The sequence below is a fragment of the Oryzias latipes genome, chromosome 3, assembly GCF_002234675.1.
Source record: "Oryzias latipes chromosome 3, ASM223467v1".
NCBI lineage: Eukaryota > Metazoa > Chordata > Actinopteri > Beloniformes > Adrianichthyidae > Oryzias > Oryzias latipes.
The window spans coordinates 24,490,271-24,512,131 of NC_019861.2; the positions used below are offsets into that span (position 1 = coordinate 24,490,271).

The following is a 21,861-nucleotide window of genomic DNA, read 5'->3' on the forward strand; positions in this document are numbered from 1 at the left end:
CGCCTCTACAGGCGCATAGATGTAACATCAGAACAGGCTCTATATTTAAAATGTTGCCTGCACAAGTCGTTTGATTATTTATTTTTCAAAATACAATAAATGGACTAATTTTATATAACAATATACAAGTACATATATGTAACAAACTGTATTGTACACTGCATCTTATTTATTAACACACAAACATTTCTGAAAAGTTTGTTTTTGATTAAAAGAAAGTCAGATAAATCTGATACAGATAATTTATTTATATTTTAATTTTGTCAGCTGAGACTTGAAAACAGAAACCAAGCAAAACAGTTGGTCCAAAGAACAATCACATTTTTTATATAGAACACTTATGTCACTATATGATTTGCTATAGGAATCCAGAAGTGTAATAGATATTAATTACATGGCCATTGCTTTTACAAAATCATAAAATCACAAACAACTATATTTCCTCACTAAATTGTCAAAATTGTGATTTTATCTAATACACAAGACACAAAAAGCCTTTTAAAGGAAACTTTTATTCTAAAAAAAAAGAAGAAAAAAAGAAAAACAAACCAAAAACACTGCAGTGAATAAACATTAGTTGAAATTCTCATTTTGTAACTCATTAATTCCAGGATGATGCAAAAGAAATAAATTAAAAAAGAAATATAAAAAATACCTACAGATTCAGTCTTAGAGTACTTTTTTTAAGTTCGATTTTTTTGTAAAACTACGAAAAACAAAAACCACAGAAAATTCACTTCGAAAACCAAGAAACTTAAGCAGACAGACAGAACACATAGTTTTTCCTTGTTCACTTAAAATAGGCGTACAGGATCAGAGAACCCATTTATTTAATGCAAATTTCACAGAATTTGAACAAAAATGATCATACATTACGAAACCCACAAGCGTACAAAAAGTTGTTCGACCAAAGCCCTGTTTTAAACTAACTATCAGTAGTACGTAATGAAGAGCACCATTTGCTGACCTGAAATAAAGTTCCCAAAGAAATGCTTGGAACCCCACAGGGTAACTTATTGGTTTTCTGCAGTAAAATTGACTCAAAGGTGTATGGTATAGTAAAAAAACAACACTGTTTGTACGTCGACATCACAGAGAAACAAGCAAGTAAGTATTTGGCTTTTTTTTTTTTAAAGAAAATTTGTTGATTTTAAATCATAATTCCTGCTTTAGTCATATAAAAGAATGAAAGTGTGGACACAAGATCTAGAATTTGTAATTATTTTACATTGTTATGTTTTCTTTTGTCAAACTGAATGCTTAATTGTAATCTTACTTCAACAACAGTCTTGGAATAAATAAATGACTAAATCATAACTTTTTGGCTGACTTGGACTTTTTAGGTGTTTTGCCCCCTCCTTTCTTCTTGGGTGTAAAACCCTGGTCGCAAACTTCACACACCCAAAGACCTGGAAAAACAAAAAAAAGTATTAAACAATAAAAGAAAACAAAGAGATAATAAAAAATAAATGCGTTTCCCCTCTCCCTTTTAGTGTGCCGATGCTTGAACATCGTTGGTTCGAACCCATCACTCTCCTCAGCAGCTCACCTGTAGGTATGGAGTTCATGCCAACGCAAAAAGTGTGGTATCCTCTGTCGCACTTGTCACAGAACATCATCTCGTCCTCGTGGTGGGGCTGCTGGCACACGGTGCACGTTTTGCATTCCATGCACTGCCAACGATACGTCTGGATCACGGACACCAGCTCAGAGCTCATGTCCAAGCAGGACGGGTGACCTACAGTTTATGGATGCGAGTGAAAGTGTGCAGGAGCCAGGAGGCCGCAGACACACACGGTCAAATAAATGAGCACTGTGTGCTCAGACACAAGCAGGCGAGCAACAGGGACAGACTGATAGATATGCAAATGTGGTCAAAGCTGTACACAGGGCTCCCTTAGTCACATTTTATGATTATTATTATTCGGATAACATTTAAATTCCCAGCTAACAATCCTCAAAAGTTTAATAATTAAAGAAAATAATGTATACAACTTTAAAAAAAGTAGAGATAAGAAACTGCTTATTTGAGAAAAAGGTACAAAATCAGCACAAATATGATTTTGCCGCTGTAGATTCTATGAAATTGGAAATGACAGCGTTTAACTTATAAACAAAACATACATTAAAACGATCCAAAGGAGGAGAAGTCCTTTAAAAATGTAGGATGTAAACTTACCGCTGTTATCACATTGGGAGCAGTGAATGAGAGCTTCAGGCCTGCCTTTCTTGTTGGACTCTTTACCCTTCTGGCAAATGCCACATATAGCATTGGGAATGACTTTAGGCTGCAAGGGCAGAATAATGCTATAATAAACATTACACAGGGGCATCCTAGAGTCATGGAAAGAGGGTTAAATACAGTAAAGGGTACGAGAAGCAACAGCGCTTCATCTGGACCAACAAGCCCCCTTTTTCTGCAGTTTAGAAGGAATACTGGGCATTAAGCAGAGGAAGTCTGAGTCAAAGAAAAACAAATTGCAGTGTTGCAGAATACTAGAGACATGAATCCCACAGTGCACAAGAGTTCTATGTTTTACTAAATCAAATAGTGACCAACATACTTTACTCCAGATCTCAGTATAAGTTCTGTCAAGGAAAGTAGGTGGACTGCATTATTAGAGTTTAAATCACAATAATACATATTCATAAATCCTATTTTAGGCCAAAAAATTGCCTTATTAATGTATAAAACGGGTTTCAATGGCTTGCCCACAGACCGGCCAGAAATTAAACCACCAACCTTAATATAAATGCTGTATGATTGATACTTTATGATATGCAGCTATTTATCATTTAGAAATTATTAGTAATACAACTTAAAACCTCTGTAAATGTCAATTACAGAAACTCTGGAAGGTTTTTTTCTTTTTTTGTTTTGAAAACGGTTTTGTTTAAAAGAAAGCAGAGTGGGGAAATACAGACAAAAGGGGAGAAATGTTAATACTGTAGTTAGGGAGGCTTACACGTGGATGTCACACAGTCAAAAAGTCCTAAATGTTCCTGGATTCAAAGAAGTCATCAAATATGTGGATGCGTGTCATGTTTTGCTATTATTAATAAATAAAAGATTTTTAAGTCAGTAGCATAAACATAAAAATTTGAGGAAAGTTACAGTGTGACAACCATCCTTTAAATCTCCCTTAAAAAGGAAGAAGGCCAGAGTAAAACGGTAAATAAATAATAATAAAGACGCAAAACGAAAGAATAAAGTCTGCTAATAATGAAAAGACTTCAAATACTAACAAATCCAAGATTCAGAAAGCAAAAAGGAAGACAAAATAGGTGAAATGTGTTCATTAAATCTTCTGTCAACATTTTACTACACTATCGTTGATGATTCTTGGCTGAAGTGTAGTCTATTATTTTGATCTATTTTGGACCACATTGATTATTTAAAAAAAAAAAGAAAAAATTTCTCGCTAAGATTTTATATAAGCCATGAAAGTCTACAAAATCTGGTTAAATACTGACCTACAAAACAAAGAATAGCTCTACACCTTTACCGGTAAACTGAAGGACAGTTTTCACCCATTTTTAAATCGTTCCTCAAAAACCCCTTTCTAAAGAGCAGTGTCAGGGTATTTCTAGGGTTTTTTAATCCCTAATCAAGTTTGTTCAGATTTGTTGCAGAAAGTAAACATCTAATGTGCACTGTTCCCCCGTCATATCAGTGAAAGCCTGAGATGTGACATGAGTTCCCTTTTTACTGTAGAACTTGTGCACAACAGACCAGTGCAAAATAACATAAACTAAGTAGATGCAATCAATACAAGTCATTTATTCTTTTGATCAGCTGAAGAAAGAGCTTTGACTTGAAAAAATTTACCAAATTTACAAAATTGCACATTACATTTGATATTCAAACACTACATTGACCCTTTTCTTTAACAAAAATGTCAATATCTGAGGAATGATATTCTAAGGAGTTTCAGCTAACAGCATGCCATGGCATATTTGAAAACCTTTAAGTACTTAGAAGTAGTTTTTTTTTTCCTTTTTCATTTCATAAAAAAAAATTCAAAACAGACACTAAAATTCAAAGAGCCATGTCCACACCACACAGCTGAGCTGAAGTCAAACGTTCGGGTCCATTATTGCCCCTTGAATATTGATCCATCAGTACAGTTTACTTTGAGAATTTGCTGCGGGCTAAAATAGAAAATAAAGTTTACGATGGGGACAAAAATGTCTCATTAAAAGTGCTTCAAGCGTATCTGTGAGGTCCAATAGCTTCATAAAGTAATGGCAAAGATACTGAATGACTGGGAGTTCATGGCTGAAGCAGTCAGCACACAAACTTGTATCTCAGCTCAGCATCAGTGTGAACAGGGGCAGCAGAGCTAGGCGTCTCCATGGTGACAGGTGAAAACCATGCCAAACAACTGCAAGGTACTCCTGAACATATTAACAGTACACCACATTGTGTATAAACAAATGATGTTCTTATACCAGTACATACTTTAAACATTAGGATTACATATCTGAAGTAAACATAAGTAAAGGTTAAATACTCTATATTTAACATGAATTTTCTTAGATATTAACCACAAGTTATACGTGGTTGATGCTTTCTATGTTAGAGTAAATAAATGAGGAAACTAGCAGCCAAACATCCACTTACTTGTCTGGAAACTTACTCTTATTTTTTGACAAGTGAGGACAGGCAAGAGGTATACTTGATGAAAGGGAAAGATTCACTTGAAGTCATTAAACTAAAAATAATCCACAAAAAAAATAAGTGATTTCCTCTTTTAAAATATTCTTATTGCTTTGAGTTTACTGCAATGTGAGGAAGAAATAGCCACATTGCTGGATTAAAACCAAAATCTGAAGGCGGTAACCCCTCAGGAATGGGTATGTGTGTGTGTGTGTGTGGGGGGGGGGGGGGGGGGGGGGTGCATGTGTGAACCAATATGTCCCAACTTGAAAAGGCTGACCAACTGCAGAAGCTGGAGAACAAAGTGAAGAGAACTGAGAGGGAAGGGCAGGATGTATGGAGTAAAGGAGTGGTAGTAAAAAGAGGAGGAGGAGGGGTAGAAAAGTGCTGCTGCTGTTTTTTGGAGAAAAGTTCAGGTGGTTTTGTCCTCTACCTTGTACCCTTGGGAGGCTTTGAGGAGGGCAGACTGGCGCTGATCTTTGCCTGGTGTTGATGTCCTGTCTTTCATTTTAGACTTGCTGCCCTGCCCACCTCCACCTTCCTGACTCTCCACGTCAGAGGCGTTGCCTGAAGAGCTGTCCTGTTAAATAACAGAGAGGGGGGTACAAAAAAAAAAACACGCTTATAAAAGAAAATTAAAGAGGTCTGTAATCTTTCTTTACACAAAAACTGAAGTAAATTATAAGTTTTCAAATTTTTTTAAGAACTTTTAACACTTAAATCAACTTGCCTGATTTCAAAATTCCACCAAACATATTATTTAGAAAGCAGAAAAGAGTTATTGGCACTTAGATATATATATACATGTGCACAGAATACACTCTTACGGAAGAGTTCTTGCTCTTCTTGTCGTCTTTGCCGTCGTCAGCATCGTCCGAGTCAGGTTCAGAGTCCAGAGCAGGAAGCTCTGGATCCAGAGGAGGCTCAAACAGAGCAGTGTTTAATGGCAAGTAGCGCAGCTCATTGGGTGAGTACCTGGCACAAACAACACAATCGTGTATCTAAAATCTATTTACCGTTAACTGAGAGACTACTGTCACTTACGAAGAGCTAACAGTTATGGAACGTACCTTTTATAGTAATCTTGGAATTGACCTGGGATAAGAGCAACAGGGTAGGGTCCTGTTCTGGTTAGTTCTGGAGCAAGAACTTTGAACCTTCCCTGGGGCACCTGAATAACCTGAGACAAAAAGCAGAGGACAAAAAGGAGTTGCATCAGTCAAAAGCTCAACCAACGTTGCACTGATGCAGATTTATTAAACCATCTGCCATTAGACTTACGTGAGTCTGGAGGTCAAAGTAAGCTCTCCTCTCTTCCATTCGCTCCCTGTTGAAGATGCTGTTAAACTCAGCAGCTTTTTTTGCAGCTTTCTTTATGTACTCAGGAACCTTGCTTGCCTCCACTTTCTGAGGGTTCTGCTGCTGCATTTGCTGCAAAAGCACAAGAGAGTACAACTATTTGTTCGTGCGTTTCGACAATTTCTAATAAAAACTAAAGGTTGTTCTAGTCTGGTGTTCTTACAGAGTACTCCTTAGCTATTCTCTGACGCTCCTTTTCCTGCAATATCACAGAGTACTCAGAGTGTTTGGTTGGATACTCCTTTATCATCAAGTCGATCACTTCATCGCTCCGCAAAGCTGTCAATCCTGCATATAAATACAACAGCACTACATTATGTAAGAAATATAAATAAATGTATGAAGTCTGTGCATTAACAAAGAGTTTTAGGGTTGGCTCGTACCCAGGGTGCACTGCGTCTCAGTGATAACATTTTGCTCACGTAGGTAGAGCTTTTCTTTGTGAGACAGGTCTCTCCTCTCCATATCTGCACAAGAATGTTAAAAAAAATTCCCTGGTCAAAACATAATTTGGGCAGTTGCTAAATCAACCGCACTTAAACATTTCCTTTCCTGATCATTTTGTGAATTATTGTTCAATTCTTACCAGGATATTTGCGTTTGAATGACGTGACACCCAAATACTCGCTGATTTGTTCTTGCAGCATGTAATATTCTCCTGTATCATCAGGAGGCCATTTATACTCTATTAGGTTTTCTGCTGGGAAATAAGTCACCCTAGATGAGGAGGTGGGGGCAGGAACAACACATTAGATTTATAAGTTGGTATCTGACGCAATTACTTAAGAATAATGGCAAATTGTAATGCAAAAACAAGTAGCCTACCCAAGCTCTTGGCTGAAGGTGTCACAGCTCCGAGAGCTGTCCCCTGAACCCATTCTCCTCCTTTTCGGTGGCTGGCTCCCATCATTAGATACCTCATCAATTACATCTTCCTACAGAAGTGGAAAAAAGATTCACCAACATTTTTTTTCAAACAGATGAACACCAAAATATATAGAATCGAAAAGCTTATTGTACGGAGCCCCTAAAGGGCCATTGATGAAAAAAAAAAAATGGAGGAAAAAATTTTTTTTTTGAAGTAAAAAAAAATTCTCTTGGAGTAAAAAAAATTCTTTTGGAGTAAAAAAAATTTTTTTTGAAGTAAATAGGAAAAAAAAAACTAACTGGTGCCCACCTGAAACTAACTGGTGCGCACCAGTTAGTTAGTTTCAGGTGCACACCAGTTAGTATCAGGTGCGCACCAGTTAGTTTCAGGTGCGCACCAGTTAGTATCAGGTGCGCACCAGTTAGTATCAGGTGCGCACCAGTTAGTATCAGGTGCGCACCAGTTAGTATCAGGTGCGCACCAGTTAGTATCAGGTGCGCACCAGTTAGTATCAGGTGCGCACCAGTTAGTTTCAGGTGCGCACCAGTTAGTATCAGGTGCGCACCAGTTAGTATCAGGTGCGCACCAGTTAGTTTCAGGTGCGCACCAGTTAGTTTCAGGTGCGCACCAGTTAGTATCAGGTGCCCACCAGTTAGTTTCAGGTGCGCACCAGTTAGTATCAGGTGCCCACCAGTTAGTTTCAGCTGCGCACCAATTAGTTTCAGGTGACATTATGACATTGTCAGTAATATTTCGTGTTTTCAGAAAGTTTATAAGGTCCATATCCTCAACTTTAGCCATTCTCAAGACAACTGTAGCTACTTGGTGCACAATGAGCAAGCAGGTCAACTATCTGATATCTTCTGATACTAACTGGTGCGCACCTGAAACTAACTGGTGCGCACCTGATACTAACTGGTGCGCACCTGAAACTAACTGGTGCGCACCAGTTAGTTTTTTTTCCTATTTACTTCAAAAAAAAAATTTTTAGCTCAAAGAATTTTTTTTTACTTCAAAAAAAAAAAATTTCCTCAAGTTTTTTTTTTTTTCATCAATGGCCCTTTAGGGGCTCCGTATTATTGTGAAAATGGGAACATGTGCAAAACTAGTTTGACTAGGATTACACAGGGAAAAAATTAGCAACACTTTATATTTAAATGGCTACACAATCTAGTTTTTTTTTATTTATATATTTTTTCAACGTTGCAAACTAATAGAGAAATACACGAATAATAGGAGCAAATTACTTCAAGAGGAAGTAATTTGAGCACATTTGAAAACAAATGATTTTGCTAAAAGTGGCTGACAGTTGTCCTAGTGAATGGAAACGTCCGTTGGCTAGCTAGCTATCTGTTAGCAAAACATCGTCATGTTTCCCCGTAAACAACAGCTAATGGATATTTATCAAAGTAGAAAAAAATCACCTTCATGGAGTGCGCCCCAGGAGTAGCGGGACTGCTATCACTTGGTGGTCTAATAATAGGGAATAATGTAGCCATTTTAAGATAAATAATGCCCACAGCTAGGCTAATGATTAGCGGGGGAAACTACGTTTCTTCTTCTTTGGACAACCACGGACTCGGTTGACGTTTGTGTAAATTCAGAGCGCCACCTCCTAGATCCTCCAAAAAATATGTTAAAAAGAGAGAATTTGTACACAACATGCAAACCAATTAATTTACATATAGATAAAACTCTCAGCGAAATGGGCTGTTTTTAAAATTTACTTAGAACGGCGAGAATTTATTTTTCATTAATTGAAACCATAAGAACATATCCAAACATCACCCCCACGCGGTAGTTTGAGGACTATGTGGCATAAGTGTCATTTCAGAATGCTTTTATTTTGAAGAAAAAAAACCCACACACACCGTACAGGAAGTTGGAGGAGGAAATCATAGAATCCAAGGAAATCACCAACAGGACTATTTCCATCACTTAGCAAGCTAAACAAATAACAGTTTCGCCTTTCTCTGCCTTGCAGCTTAGCTGACACACCGAGGATGTCGGAGTCTTACGGTAAGGAGGCTGTCTTGCTTTATACCCGTTAGAATCTCACACACAGATGGCAGGAAAGGGATGATGAGGTCCCTTCGTAAACAAATAGCTAGCTGGCAGGCTAACCGAGCCACTGAGGAGTAGGAAGGTTTTGGCCTTTAAACTCAAATGTCAGCGTTAATAAATCTGCCTTCCGGGTACAGGTGTATTAGTAAAGCTTTATAATGCAAGAAGCTGTGACTATAGGAGATGCTATTGTTCCCGGGATAAGCACTAGGACACAAAGCAAGAGACTCCCGCTTTTCTTTTGCAAACGCAAGTGATGATAGGATATCTCTGTGTTTTGTGAGGCATTGCTCAAATTACACTATGCTACAACTGTTCAATCAATTGAACCAACATTAAACATGATAATTATCTTAGTGGGAGTAAAGAATAAATATATATATATAAGGCTTTGTTCGATCTGTTTACGACACATTTGTCTTGATTTGTATAGTGTAGACATCAGATGTGTACATGTCAACAACTGTATCAAAAAAAAATTAAGAATAGTTGAGTTTATTAATAACAAGGCAGCATATTCAAACCCTGTTTGCTTTATCTATGTTACTACTGTGTTCCCTCTGCAGACTTTCTGTTTAAATTCCTAGTGATTGGAAATGCTGGAACAGGCAAATCCTGCCTTCTGCACCAGTTCATAGAAAAGAGATGTAAGTTTGCTTCAGTTGTAATCACTAGAAAAAGCTTTATAATAATGACACAGTAATTGCCCGACTCTTTTATTTAAATATCTTTAAGGTCCCACTCAAAGACAGTCGTTATTTGTGTGTTTTTAACATATTTTTGTGACATTTTGTTCTCATTATAATGGACATTTATGTAAAAATTAAGCCTAAAATTGCATCTCTGAGTATTTCTTTATTCAAATCACTGTGATTCAGGACCAGTTGCTTGTAGATGTGACATAGAAGCTACTATGGCGAGCTACAAGCTCCCTGCTCCGCTTCAATCCGATGCATCCACTTGTAAACAAATAGATCCATGAACGTCTTCATTTTCCTCGTGTGAGCTAACATCTAGCTTAAAACTGTACAGCTGAATAGCTCTAATATTGCTCGCCATTTTTGTTGCACCACTAATGTTGAGGGGGTGTGAGGGGCTGTAAGCTAGAGGAGTGTAAACAAAAGGAAGATGGGAAAGGTCCCAGTCCCGTCCACAACTCAAAGATTCATTTTTTAATAACCTACTGCCGCTCTGCAGATACTATGTCCAACACAACAAGAGTTTGTTTGCTTTTTTCAATTTTGGCTAAAACAGCATAAACATTATTTAAAAACTACTGAAAACGCTTTTACAATAGTTCAAAAGATGATCGGAGTGGGACTTTAAGCAAATCTTGATGAATATTTTTAGTTTGACTCTTATTTTTTAAACAGATTTTAGCAAAGCAGTCACAATCTTTATCAGATTAAAAAAGGGCATTTTATTTTTGTAAACAGTAGGTCATTTTAAGGTGTTGAAAATATATGACTTACATGTGATATTTATGATTTTCCAGTCAAAGATGAGTCCAACCACACAATTGGAGTGGAGTTTGGCTCCAAGATTATTAGTGTGGTGAACAAAATGGTCAAACTTCAGATTTGGGACACTGCAGGTCAAGAACGTTTCAGGTAGCTAAACATCTTTAAAAATTCCTTCTACATTGTGGATGTTGCGTTTTTAGAGATGTCGGCGGTGCACAGCTACAACTTTTTTTTTTCCATTTCTGTCTTAAATTGGCAATAATTACTAAATGGATTTGGTATGCATTTGCTTAAGTGTCAACAATGTTCCCTTTAACCAGTATATGTTTGTCAGGTCCGTCACCAGGAGCTACTACAGAGGAGCAGCAGGAGCTTTGCTGGTCTATGATATCACCAGGTAAGACGAGGTGCGTTATTCTTTTATTATGTATACTTTGACTGCTTAACCATTTGTTTTGTTGTTTTTGTGGCTTCAGTCGAGAAACCTACAACGCCTTAACCACGTGGTTAAGTGATGCTAGGATGCTGGCCAGTCAAAACATTGTAATTATCCTGTGTGGGAACAAAAAGGATCTAGATGCTGACAGAGAGGTCACGTTTCTGGAGGCGTCACGCTTCGCTCAGGAAAATGGTTCGATCTTAAGTTTATAATCCTTAGCTAAAAACTATACAGTTAACTTTCATTATACGTAATTACTCAATGGTTTACTGTTTAGCACTGACTGGCCATTAGTGTGGAATAATCATCAGCGGTTTTCATAGCGGCTGCTCTCATCCTTACTCTGTGTTTGTGGCAGAGTTAATGTTCCTGGAGACCAGCGCTCTCACAGGAGAGAATGTTGAAGAAGCCTTTGTCCAGTGTGCCCGGAAAATCCTGAATAAAATAGAGTCAGGTGAGGAGTTCTAATCTTTGCCCACATTTGTTAAACACAATTTCCAAATCCCTTCTTATCCTAATGGGATAGTCCAAGCTCAGGTGGAGCTCAGGGCTTCAGTGAGCTAGTCTGGAGTGTTGGACCAGCTGGTCCAAAAGTCTGTAGTGGGGATGAAACCTCTGTAGGTTGTTTTCTCTTTATCTCTATTAATCAGCACCATTTCTCTACTCTTAGGAGAGCTAGATCCAGAGAGGATGGGGTCAGGAATCCAATATGGGGACGCTGCGTTACGCCAGCTTCGTTCTCCTCGCCGTGCTCAGCCGCAGGGCACCCAGGAATGTGGCTGCTAGTGGACGTCCTGTTACATAGCCCTTTGAAGGTAAACGTGTTGCTGTGGGATCCCAGAGTGTCTCGGACCTCTGACATTTTTTTTGGAGTTAATTTTCAGGTACGGAAAGGGAGCCGATCGCCTCCTGTGGTTATGACAGTTGTGCTCAGTATAGCACAGAATTACACAGTCAGAGAAAATAGATAAATATTAGGATGAAATTTATGCAAGAAAACCAGGACTGATGACATTTATCTTACTATGTATATCAAATCCTAAAACAGTATTAAAATCTGCACTATGTTTTCATTGACAGCTGTTATCTACTGGATCAGTACAGAGCTGTATTCAGAGAAAAAAAATGGATCGGACCATTTATTGACATGAACTTGGATTTAGGCAACCAGTTACAGTTAGTCTGCAGTTTGTTTTTCTGAAACAATAGTTGTAGGTTATGTTGAATATCAACTTTGCAAAAAGTGTTGATGCACCTCAGTGTAATTCTTCCTGCAATGCTATTTACTATAGTATGTTTGTGTGTCTTTTTCTCCACGTTTGATTTTGTTTTGTTTTTGGAAACAAGTTTGTGAAGACCAGAAGAAGAGCAGCCACATAGAACCTCCACGAATGCAGATGCGGGGGGCTTGCCGTGCCGGTTACTCCACCTTCCTCCAACTTTTGCACGGACCCTTCAGAGCATCTGTTGTCATTTTTGCATGTGCGGAGAGCTGTGAAGACCCCGCCCCCAGCTAAGGAACCCAGAAGACCACACTCATCTTCAAAAACAGAAACATAATTTAAAGCTGGACCAAAATCTCTCTGGCTCTGTGGCGAGAAGGTTTCTCCTCAGACGTAGCTCCCTGCTTGTCACCTGCTCTCCAAGCCTGTTAGACTTTCCTCTATCTATTCATAAAGACGGTTCCTGTCAATCATATTTAAAGTAAAGGTAGTTCAATTCAAGGTAGTTCAATTAAAATAAAAAGTTGACAGTTTTCAAACACATACTTTTGACACTACTAGCACTTGCTATGGTTTGGTGCAAAGTTCATTAAATAAAAGATAATCTCCCTATTTTTAAGCATGAAATAAATCACCCAAATTACTAAAATTCCATTTTTTTCCCAACTAATAGCACTCCTTGTTTATCGCGCACCTGCTCTTCTTTACCCAAGTGAAGCTTCTCACTCCACACTGTGCAGCTATGGAAGCACATTTCATCAGCTAAGCTAACCCTAATTTGTTTATAGTCCTCATCCACTTCCTCTTCTCCCTGCAGAATGTTGTACAGTGCTGCTGTGACCGATGCATGCTTTTCAAGCAAATTATCAGAGTGTTTCATTATATAAAGAGATATTAAGGTGTCAATTAAATAGGTTTTCAGCTCTGCTCATTAAAATGTGGAGCTGTGCCTCACAGGAAAGCTGTGCTAGAACTTTGTATTTTCATGAATTTGGCAGTAACGCATTGCTTTATCAGAAAAAAAGAAAAAAAATAGAGTCCATGAGGGGACAGAATGCTGTCAGCTGTAGAGAGACTAAGAGTTGTATCATGAGATTTATCAGTTGTGCGTTTTGTTTTGTCAAATCTGGTCAAAAACAAAGAATTTTACTTTGGAGATTATATCACTTTACAACTCGTACACTAAACTGTTGCAGGTGCAGACATTTCAAAGGAAACAGACATTTTTCAATGCGAAATGCCTCCAGAGGTGTATCTGAGAGCAGCATAGTTTGTGTCACGTGAGGTTGTCGTCTTGTGTTTGTGTCATGAAGCCTCATTTCTAATGATCTGTGTGTGTGTTTTCTCCTTTCATTATAAATATCATATATTTTTAATTTATTGTGTATGACGAAAAGCTATGTTTTTGAAATAAAAACCAACACAAATGCACTTCTTTTTTGTTTTTTATTGTATTGCCGTTGACCAAGCTGACAGGAAGTCATCTGCAATGATGAAATGCATTCTGTTCCACTATTTAAGAAACAGAATTACTAAAGTGTTTCTTGTTGTACAAGCACAAAAAAAACATGTCGATGTGGAAAAAAATAATATTTATAGGTGCTTCGTTTTTATTTTGGTCTGTTTGCACAATTGTTTTCCTTTTTTACTCATTTTAAAAGTTCATCAAATATTAAAAAGACACTGATATGTAGTTACTGTGAAATATTGCACAACACTAGAAGACACTGAAAATGTATCTACAACATGTAAATATGTGCTGGAAGAATGAAGGTACTTTTGCAACAAACCTTTTTTTTTAAACAGATTTTTGAGCTTTTTTCCTTAAAAACAAACTTTTTTTTAGTTTAACCATTTCACTTCTGTTCCTCTTGTTTTCAGGCTCAAACTGAAGGAGTGTAAACCCTGATTTGTTTGAGAATTGATATTTACAACCGCTATGTGAGAAGAGCTGAATGCGATGAAAAATGTGCACCTTTTTAAACCGTCTATGGTACACAAGATAAGGAATGTTTCAGATTTGCTTCTGTAATCATTTCAAGGTAAAATACAGTTCAGTCAGATACATTTGGTAAACTTGTTTAAAATGCTTTTCAACAGTTAAATAATTAAAAATAAGTTAAAAGTACTCCGTCAGAAGATTGGAATAATGGTACAAATGATCAAAGTGATTTAGTCTCAGGAAAAGTCAATTGTGTTTGCTCTTTTCTAACTTTAGAAAAGCACAGAGTAACCATTAAAACATCATCAACTGTTACCCATAATTCTATCACGTTTATAAAGTATGGGTTGGTGATGTGTTTATGAAGAGAGATTGTGTCTGAATATAGCTTTAAGATTCATTTCAACATCATCCTAATCTTAATCATCTGACGGAATTTCCATTACTTTACTTTATTTGAAGTTTTGATAATTTCTTCTTCTTTGCAACATCTTTCTCACTTTATAGTTGTAAAATCTATAAAAATGATAGCATTCAAATTATGACCTAAAAGCCACACACATAATTTCAGTGTAAAAACTATGTAAGGTGAATGCTTCTGTAAATAAACTAGTTTTTTTTTTTTGACATGACCGCGTTCGGGTTCTGCAGGTGTATAAACCCATAAAAGAGACTTGGCTTAAAATCTTGTGTATTAGCCAAAAATCATTGTGATCATCCTATCGAGAGCGAGCGGAAAAACAGCGCATGTACTCGCTGAGCCAAGGGTTGAACTCTGGTTCAACTAGTCTCCTGGCCTTTTCCATGTCGGCAGACTTGGCTCTCCTCCTCTCATTTTGCTGGATCTGCATCTGTCGTTCCACCTCCCTCCTGGTCCTCGCACGCAGAGCTGATTCATGGATCTACCGGTAGCATAAATGTTATTAGTCAAATCCTACTTCCTGCATCTACAGATGAACAGAGCAGTCACCTCGGTTGTGGATGCTGCAGGGCCGACGTTGTGTGTTCTTCTGCCTGCCATGTCAGCACTCCTCTCCCCTGAGCCATACAGAGCAAAAGGATGCCTGCTTTCCTTCGCATCCTTTCTGGGCTGCCGTGGTGGAGTGGGCCTCACCTTCTGTGCTCTTTTTGTGGTTTTTGAGGATTTTCTCAGTTGTGGCTGCGCAAAATCTCTGACTTTCTCTAAAAGCAAAACAAATGCCGATTTAAAAACAAAGTTGAAAAATTGCTTTTGTTTTGGATCGACATGATAAGATATGTAGACTTTCCTATAATCTTTTTGTTATTGTTGCTTTTTTGCTATGGTTTATGTTTAGTGGTGGAGTTTTTCTTTTTACTTCTTGTTCTTAAAATGAAAACAAACAGTTTGTAGGGGGAAAAATAGATCTAGAAAGCAGGAAGGTCAACTTCACATGTGGAAATATGAGTGTGGATTACCTGGAGATTCTGTTGACTGTTTATTTCCTTTGGCTCTCTGCTCCTTTTCCTCCACATGCAGGAGTCTTGTCTCCCTCATACCGTCATGCTGTGCGCCTGAGACTGAAAATCAGACCATTTAAACAGGGTACAGTGTTTCTGAATAAGTCACACAGGTCTATTGTATGTGAACTCTTAATCACCATGAACTGTAGATTGTGGCGCAGACACATCCTCTTCCTGCTTGTCTGGATTGGGGATTCTGGGTTGAGGACCTGTGCTTCTGGTCTGCCGCTCCTCTGGTCTGGTCTTTCTCAGCTCCACACACTCCTCCAGCTCCGTGTGTTTGCTGGACTCAACCCCCACCTGGTTCTTGCAGGGAGGTGGGCTTCTGTCTCCTGAGTCTGAATCACTGTCAGAACCGCTCCAGAACCATGGTTTGTGTGTGTGCTCCAACAGCCTGCGTGTCAGTCTGTACTTCAGCATCTCCTCGTAGCATTTGGCGTAAGTCTCCCATTTTGGATCCTTAAATTTCTTCATGTACTCGGAGCGGATCCTCTTTGTCACCATCTTAAAAGGGAAATTAAACGAACCAGTTATCTCAATTACACCACTAAACCTTTGTCACACATGCGCACTAAAGCCACAAGTGAAACATTCACGAAAATAAGTGTGAATTTCACTAAACAACGCCGCGAACATTGAGTTTGTTGATAGTTCCACCGCCAGACATTTAAACCACAATGTTGAGGCTGTAAGAACCAATGAGAGAGCAGCTCGCGCGTTCATTGAGCCCGCCTACCATTTTACTCAAAATCCATTTTCTTTAGAAAAGCGATAAAATTCTTGTATATCCTATGTAGAATTAGTCATGTGTCGATTTACAGGTCGAAAACTCGATTTTATTAAGTAAAAATTCGATCATTTCAAATGATTAGCCTCGCAAGTTAGCTAACGGAAGCTTCTTGAATGGATGACGTCATGGCCAACTCACTCTCTGATTGGCTCCCAAGAGCTAAACAGCAGTTGAGTTCTCCTACAAATTAAAAGTCGGCTTTATTCATGTCTGATAAACACAAACGGCTTTTAAACACTCGCCATCGCATATAAATCGATTTTTAAAATGACATGTGACGTAATTGGGATGCGCTTTTTTAGTTTAAAATGCTTCCAAGGAAAATAAATGTTACAAAATGCTATTTTAAGTAATACATCGTGTCGTATCACTTCAATTCATTCCGTGTATGTATCTGCGCATCTCCATCATGTTGTGCCTGTTGTGCGTGTAAGAACACCACGATCTGTTCAAAAAGCCTTAAAAACAGGACTCAGTACGCAGTAAATCTCTCTGACTGTTTCCCGATTAACGTCAGAGTACAGCTCTGGAGATTGAGCGTGCCTCAGTCTAATTTTATGTACAGTAAACATACTTACTCTGGCCTCAGATTTCACGGAAGCGCAGGACAGATGGCGGCGGTGGAGCTGCAGGCAGGCTGCGTCTGTCATCATAGCCCCGCCCCCGAGAACGCGTTTAAAAAGCTAAACAAACCCGCAACAGGTGTCGCGAGGATGGGATGTGAGGAATGTGGTCAGTGTCTTTTGGACGCTAACGGTTTTTCTTTCTTTTAAGGTAAAAGAGGATGAAAGGGGGGACTCGATTTACCCTGTTCGGACATGTTAAAGGCACACGGAGGATCACCTGTCGTTAGGCGTTAGAAAAAGGTTTTTTTAAAATGTATGAGTGACTCATGTTGCATATAAGACATCTGTTTTAAATTTAAATTGCGGATCAACAGGGCAAAATAGGTGGCATTATTAGATCCATATCCACAGCCGGACAACCCGGTGAGCTTATATGCATATAAGGGCAGGGCCTGTCACCCAGGAACGGTTTTGGCTAAAGATGGACTGCGGCCGAGGACGCGCACTTGCGCAAAGCCAGGAGTCGGGTTTCAGGTGTCCAGCATCCCAGATCTGACGCCTCTGAAAAGTGGAGCTGCTGGCGCTGCATGTGCGCATTCCTGGCGAGCCAAACTTCCACCGTAAAAGTTTAGAGTGGCCTTTCTCGATTTCTTTTTTCCTTTCTTCCTACTCATCCCGGATGCGCACTGATCAGTCAGAGGATTTTGCTTGATTTTACTGCTTCATTTTCCTTAACCCTCCAGAAATTGGGCTATGCGTCTAACAGAAAACCAGGCCGTGGGCAAAATACCAAATAATGGACTTTAATAAATTATGAATATGTATATACACTTACATTCACATGTGTTGGGCAACATGTCTTTGTGATTTTTTTTTATTAAAGTTTTTTTGGTAGATGCATGGTTCAGTGGTTGTTTTCACAGCCTCTGTCTCCGTGCAGCACAGACAACAGACAGCCACAAAATATGCAGATTTCAAAATTATCAAAGTTGCATGTGAATTTCAACAGCGAAGACAGACAGTCCGTTGACAGCAGACTGTTGCTGTGGCGCAGAGGTGGATCCTCCTCCTTGGCTGAGCTTTGGTTGGTTGGTGGTGAAGGTGACGGAGAAGGTGATGGAGAAGGTGGAGGATTTAGAAGCACTTCCTGTGGACAATGCTGGGGCCAGCCTCGTCGTACTCCTGCTTGGAGATCCACATCTGCTGGAAGGTGGACAGGGAAGCCAGGATGGAGCCACCGATCCAGACGGAGTACTTCCTCTCAGGAGGAGCAATGATCTATAAGAGAGGAAGGATGAGAAGGGTTAACACTGCATAACTAGGCAGGTGTTGAATTTGTAATTTTTGTCAGATCTTGTTAGCGTTTGAATACCTTGATCTTCATGGTGCTGGGGGCCAGAGCAGTGATCTCCTTCTGCATACGGTCAGCAATACCAGGGTACATGGTGGTACCGCCGGAGAGCACATTGTTGGCGTACAGATCCTTACGGATGTCAATATCGCATTTCATGATGCTGTTGTAGGCAGTCTCATGAATACCAGCAGACTCCATACCTGGTCAGGTAAGAAATGGAAGTGTGAAGGGAGTAAGTGAAGTTTTCTGTGCATAAAAGAAAAATCTATAATTTTAGAGTAAATAAAGTCTCATGTTAAGTACCAATAAAGGATGGCTGGAAGAGGGTCTCGGGGCAACGGAACCTCTCGTTACCGATGGTGATGACCTGACCGTCGGGAAGCTCGTAGCTCTTCTCCAGGGAGGAGGAGGAGGCAGCGGTGGCCATCTCGTTCTCGAAGTCCAGAGCCACATAGCACAGCTTCTCCTTGATGTCGCGCACGATCTCACGCTCAGCTAAGGGGAAAAAGTTAATCAAGCATGATTTTTTTTCAAACAATCGTCATCTGCAGAGCAGATGCGCAACCAGACACGGGATGAACATCTGTGCGCAATTGCGGCAGGATTTTTTTTCTCTCCAAGATTTGAATTCTGCGTCACAATTTGACTAGTTTTATATATATTTATGAAGCCCATTTCCTTACCAGTGGTCACAAAGGAGTAGCCACGCTCAGTCAGGATCTTCATCAGGTAGTCGGTCAGATCGCGACCAGCCAGGTCAAGACGCATGATGGCGTGGGGCAGGGCGTAACCCTCATAGACTGGGACATTGTGGGTCACACCATCACCAGCATCCAGCACAATACCTGAAAGATTTTAAACAGGAAGATGACTCAAAGTCCACTTTATAAAGGAAAAAAAAAAAGAAAACAGTGACACGTCATTTGAATCCACAAGTGTCATAAATTCACAAAACAAAAATAACCGCACTGCTGTGCGTAATTGTTGCGTAAATTTTAAATAGCATGATGTTTCTTTCCTTTATTTTTCAACACGATGCATGTAAATTATTTCTTTTTAAGCTTGTTTTATGAGTGTGATTAGCTGTATTTTTTCTGTGCGTTTGTGGTCAGCTGTCTGTTGTCGCTCTCACCAGTGGTACGGCCGGAAGCGTACAGGGACAGCACAGCCTGGATGGCCACATACATGGCGGGGACGTTGAAGGTCTCAAACATGATCTGGGTCATCTTCTCCCTGTTGGCCTTGGGGTTCAGGGGGGCCTCAGTGAGCAGGGTTGGGTGCTCCTCGGGGGCCACTCTCAGCTCATTGTAGAAGGTGTGGTGCCAGATCTTCTCCATGTCGTCCCAGTTGGTGATGATGCCGTGCTCAATGGGGTACTTCAGAGTCAGGATACCCCTCTTGCTCTGGGCCTCGTCGCCGACGTAGGAGTCCTTCTGACCCATACCGACCATGACACCCTGGAGGTGGAGGAAGGAGGGGAAGAAAACTGAAGTAACAGCCACATGGGGTGCAGGTGTATGATCTTTTTCTGACTACATTTTGGTCATTTGCGTAAATTAACAAAATTACACATTGAATCTCACTTAATCCACATTAAAATGCGTAAAGATGTATTTTTAATTGAAAATTTCACGTCTCCAATATTTTTTGGACTTTGTTTTTTTTTATAGGCTCCCCGCTTGCTGATTAAGTCTTAATCAACAGATGTTCCTTCAATGTTTACCTGGTGACGGGGGCGGCCGACAATGGATGGGAACACGGCCCTGGGGGCGTCGTCTCCGGCGAAGCCAGCCTTCACCAGGCCGGAGCCGTTGTCGCACACGAGGGCGGTAGTTTCCTCGTCGTCACACATGATGGCTTCTATGGGAGAAGAGAGGAAGAAGATGGAAGGTGTGAGCTGGACAGCACAAATGTCTCCAGAAAGAAATGTGCCACACTTCTAAACCTAAACTAAATCAAACCCATTTCATTTAAGCAATGCTGTATCATTAACATGCATTAAAAATAAATAATGCCAAAAGAAGAGGAACATCTTGGTTTGTTGTGTAAACAATAAACTGGCAGCATCACGCCTAATTCATAAAAAATACTACATTTAAAAACTCAACCAAAATTATAGTAAGCCTTTTTTCTTCTCTTATTTTGTGAGCTAAATGGATTATTTCCCAACTTACTCTACACAACCAAACTACACGCTTTCTCTACGACACATACAAACTTTTTTTTAAATTGAAATAAAAATAATTTATGATTATTTTCCAGTTCTGCAAAGGAAAACTGAACTTGAGGAACACATTATTGTATTGATTTCCAGATCTGTAAATCCTATCAGTCAGTTTCTTCTCCTCAGATGTCTTCAAGCTTTCCTATCCTGTTGACTATATATTCCCTTTGAGCAGTATCTGGTCCTGTAGTCCACCTGTGCCTGGCCCTTTTCTCCTGTGGGTGAGCTGCTCTGCCTACGGCCTCCTCTGGCTTCCTTCCTGAGTGGCAGGTCCCTGCAGGGTCTCTTACCTTAGGTGTTTTTGTCTGCGGCTCGGAGAGAACGACCCAACCAGTGCTGCTGCTGAACCAGCTACGGTCCCAGCTGCAGCCTCTCCGCCTTTTATACCCGACTTCCACCATTCATTGCCCTCAGCACTGGCCCCCATCCCGGCCCTCTGCCATATTAGGATGCTGACAGGCCGCTGCAGGCCGGGTGGGTGGGTGGATGTGGGGTGCAGTAAGGAGGCGCGCCCCACTGTGCGCAAGGAGGAAGCTCCGTCCATCAGCTTCCATGGGAGGGGGTTGGGGTGATCAAACGTGATTCCATAAATGGAACTGTCGCTTTGACCTCCCATCAAGCCTCGTCGTCCCACCTAAACGGCCGTATAAGGTGTGCACACTCCACTGGGGGGGTTTCTAGGGGAGACGCCAGTTGCTGGCCAGCGGGGTTATGGATTTGCGGCTTGTAGGCCTTATGGAGCCTTAAAATGGGAAAACGCTTCCCTCATCTGAACAGATTTAGGCCACACAGAGAGCTAATGAGAGGCGGTGACTGACAGGTCCCAATTAAACAACCCATGATTCCTGATTAATGCTGATCAATGACAAACAGTGATCCAGTTTGAGCCTCATTATGCACGTAATCACGTGGTTTATTTAACTGCTAAATTGTTTAATCTATTGTGTTTCAGAATGGCAGCATTAACTAAATATTGCAAGTAGATGACTTTGAATGTAACTGCAGTCTATGAGAAAACCATCAGTCTATTTAACCCACAACAAATCATTACCACACCAATCATTGTGCACATATTTATCACAAACTCTTCTGCGTTTTTTGACGCACTATCCGTTAATTACCTCCAAAGCTTGCAGATCTGCAGAGCACATGGCTCCTAACAGTGACTGGTCAGAGTTTGTACTGCCAGCAGCTGAAACCATATGTGCAGGGGGTGCTCTGCCCTGTCACAGAGCGATTGGATTAATTATAACTCTTATGCAGGAGGGGTGCTGTTGCGCGTGCGTGCGTGTGAGAGAGAATTGGGGAGGGTGTGGCTATTTGTGTCCATGCTGGTGTGTTGCAGTGTGAGGGCATTGGTGGAAGTGGAGATGCCAATGTGGTTATTATAAACTCAAAGTAGGGAGGAGTCTCAGAGGAGCAGGCAG

General features: G+C 40.0%; 4 protein-coding genes across 6 annotated transcripts; 1 reads left to right on the plus strand and 3 right to left on the minus strand.

Moving 5' to 3' along the window:
• Positions 1-241: 241 nt before the first annotated feature.
• phf10 (PHD finger protein 10) lies at positions 242-8,481 on the minus strand. The gene is made up of 12 exons (XM_023953542.1): positions 8,312-8,481; positions 6,845-6,954; positions 6,606-6,736; positions 6,403-6,486; positions 6,183-6,307; positions 5,942-6,091; positions 5,731-5,840; positions 5,488-5,635; positions 5,094-5,240; positions 2,180-2,288; positions 1,550-1,738; positions 242-1,409 (listed from the first exon to the last, which is right to left on the minus strand). The coding sequence occupies exons 1-12, from the start codon at positions 8,384-8,386 to the stop codon at positions 1,312-1,314; spliced, it is 1,476 nt and encodes a 491-aa protein (XP_023809310.1). The 5' UTR covers positions 8,387-8,481; the 3' UTR covers positions 242-1,311.
• Positions 8,482-8,756: 275 nt separating this feature from the next.
• On the plus strand, positions 8,757-12,213 carry rab4a (RAB4A, member RAS oncogene family). Its single transcript, XM_004067252.4, has 8 exons — positions 8,757-8,906; positions 9,518-9,598; positions 10,447-10,561; positions 10,749-10,811; positions 10,891-11,045; positions 11,212-11,307; positions 11,524-11,668; positions 12,201-12,213. The coding sequence occupies exons 1-7, from the start codon at positions 8,891-8,893 to the stop codon at positions 11,637-11,639; spliced, it is 642 nt and encodes a 213-aa protein (XP_004067300.1). The 5' UTR covers positions 8,757-8,890; the 3' UTR covers positions 11,640-11,668; positions 12,201-12,213.
• Positions 12,214-13,867: 1,654 nt separating this feature from the next.
• Positions 13,868-16,947, minus strand: LOC101159087 (centriole, cilia and spindle-associated protein). 2 transcript variants are annotated; one of them, XM_004067253.4, is made up of 5 exons: positions 16,869-16,947; positions 15,638-16,004; positions 15,456-15,557; positions 14,989-15,200; positions 13,868-14,920 (listed from the first exon to the last, which is right to left on the minus strand). In XM_004067253.4, the coding sequence occupies exons 1-5, from the start codon at positions 16,941-16,943 to the stop codon at positions 14,738-14,740; spliced, it is 939 nt and encodes a 312-aa protein (XP_004067301.2). In that variant the 5' UTR covers positions 16,944-16,947; the 3' UTR covers positions 13,868-14,737. The 2 variants fall into 2 exon arrangements, with proteins under 2 accessions (XP_004067301.2, XP_020555222.1); XM_020699563.2 differs by lacking the exon at positions 16,869-16,947 and adding an exon at positions 16,237-16,418.
• Positions 16,948-17,639: 692 nt separating this feature from the next.
• On the minus strand, positions 17,640-20,750 carry acta1 (actin, alpha 1, skeletal muscle). Of its 2 annotated transcripts, none has more exon segments than NM_001104806.1 (7): positions 17,640-18,134; positions 18,229-18,410; positions 18,514-18,705; positions 18,894-19,055; positions 19,343-19,667; positions 19,934-20,070; positions 20,725-20,750. In NM_001104806.1, coding segments are annotated over 6 exon segments (1,134 nt in total). In that variant the 5' UTR covers positions 20,063-20,070; positions 20,725-20,750; the 3' UTR covers positions 17,640-17,990.
• Between the last annotated feature and the right edge of the window lie 1,111 nt (positions 20,751-21,861).

Excerpts from the sequence above, each read along its gene's own strand:
- phf10 (XM_023953542.1), bottom strand. The coding sequence starts at position 8,386 with ATGGCTACATTATTCCCTATTATTAGACCACCAAGTGATAGCAGTCCC. Across the intron at positions 6,737-6,844 it reads ACCTTCAGCCAAGAGCTTGG|GGTGACTTATTTCCCAGCAG; the intron begins GTAGGCTACTTG and ends CTCCTCATCTAG. Across the intron at positions 5,636-5,730 it reads TTCCAAGATTACTATAAAAG|GTACTCACCCAATGAGCTGC; the intron begins GTACGTTCCATA and ends TGTTTGTGCCAG.
- rab4a (XM_004067252.4), top strand. Across the intron at positions 9,599-10,446 it reads CCAGTTCATAGAAAAGAGAT|TCAAAGATGAGTCCAACCAC; the intron begins GTAAGTTTGCTT and ends ATGATTTTCCAG. Across the intron at positions 11,308-11,523 it reads CCTGAATAAAATAGAGTCAG|GAGAGCTAGATCCAGAGAGG; the intron begins GTGAGGAGTTCT and ends CTCTACTCTTAG.
- LOC101159087 (XM_004067253.4), bottom strand. The coding sequence starts at position 16,943 with ATGATGACAGACGCAGCCTGCCTGCAGCTCCACCGCCGCCATCTGTCC. Across the intron at positions 16,005-16,868 it reads CCGTGAAATCTGAGGCCAGA|ATGGTGACAAAGAGGATCCG; the intron begins GTAAGTATGTTT and ends TTCCCTTTTAAG. Across the intron at positions 15,201-15,455 it reads ACAGTCAACAGAATCTCCAG|AGAAAGTCAGAGATTTTGCG; the intron begins GTAATCCACACT and ends TTTTGCTTTTAG.
- acta1 (XM_020710982.1), bottom strand. The coding sequence starts at position 20,062 with ATGTGTGACGACGAGGAAACTACCGCCCTCGTGTGCGACAACGGCTCC. Across the intron at positions 19,668-19,933 it reads TCGGCCGCCCCCGTCACCAG|GGTGTCATGGTCGGTATGGG; the intron begins GTAAACATTGAA and ends CTCCACCTCCAG. Across the intron at positions 18,135-18,228 it reads CCAGCACCATGAAGATCAAG|ATCATTGCTCCTCCTGAGAG; the intron begins GTATTCAAACGC and ends CCTCTCTTATAG.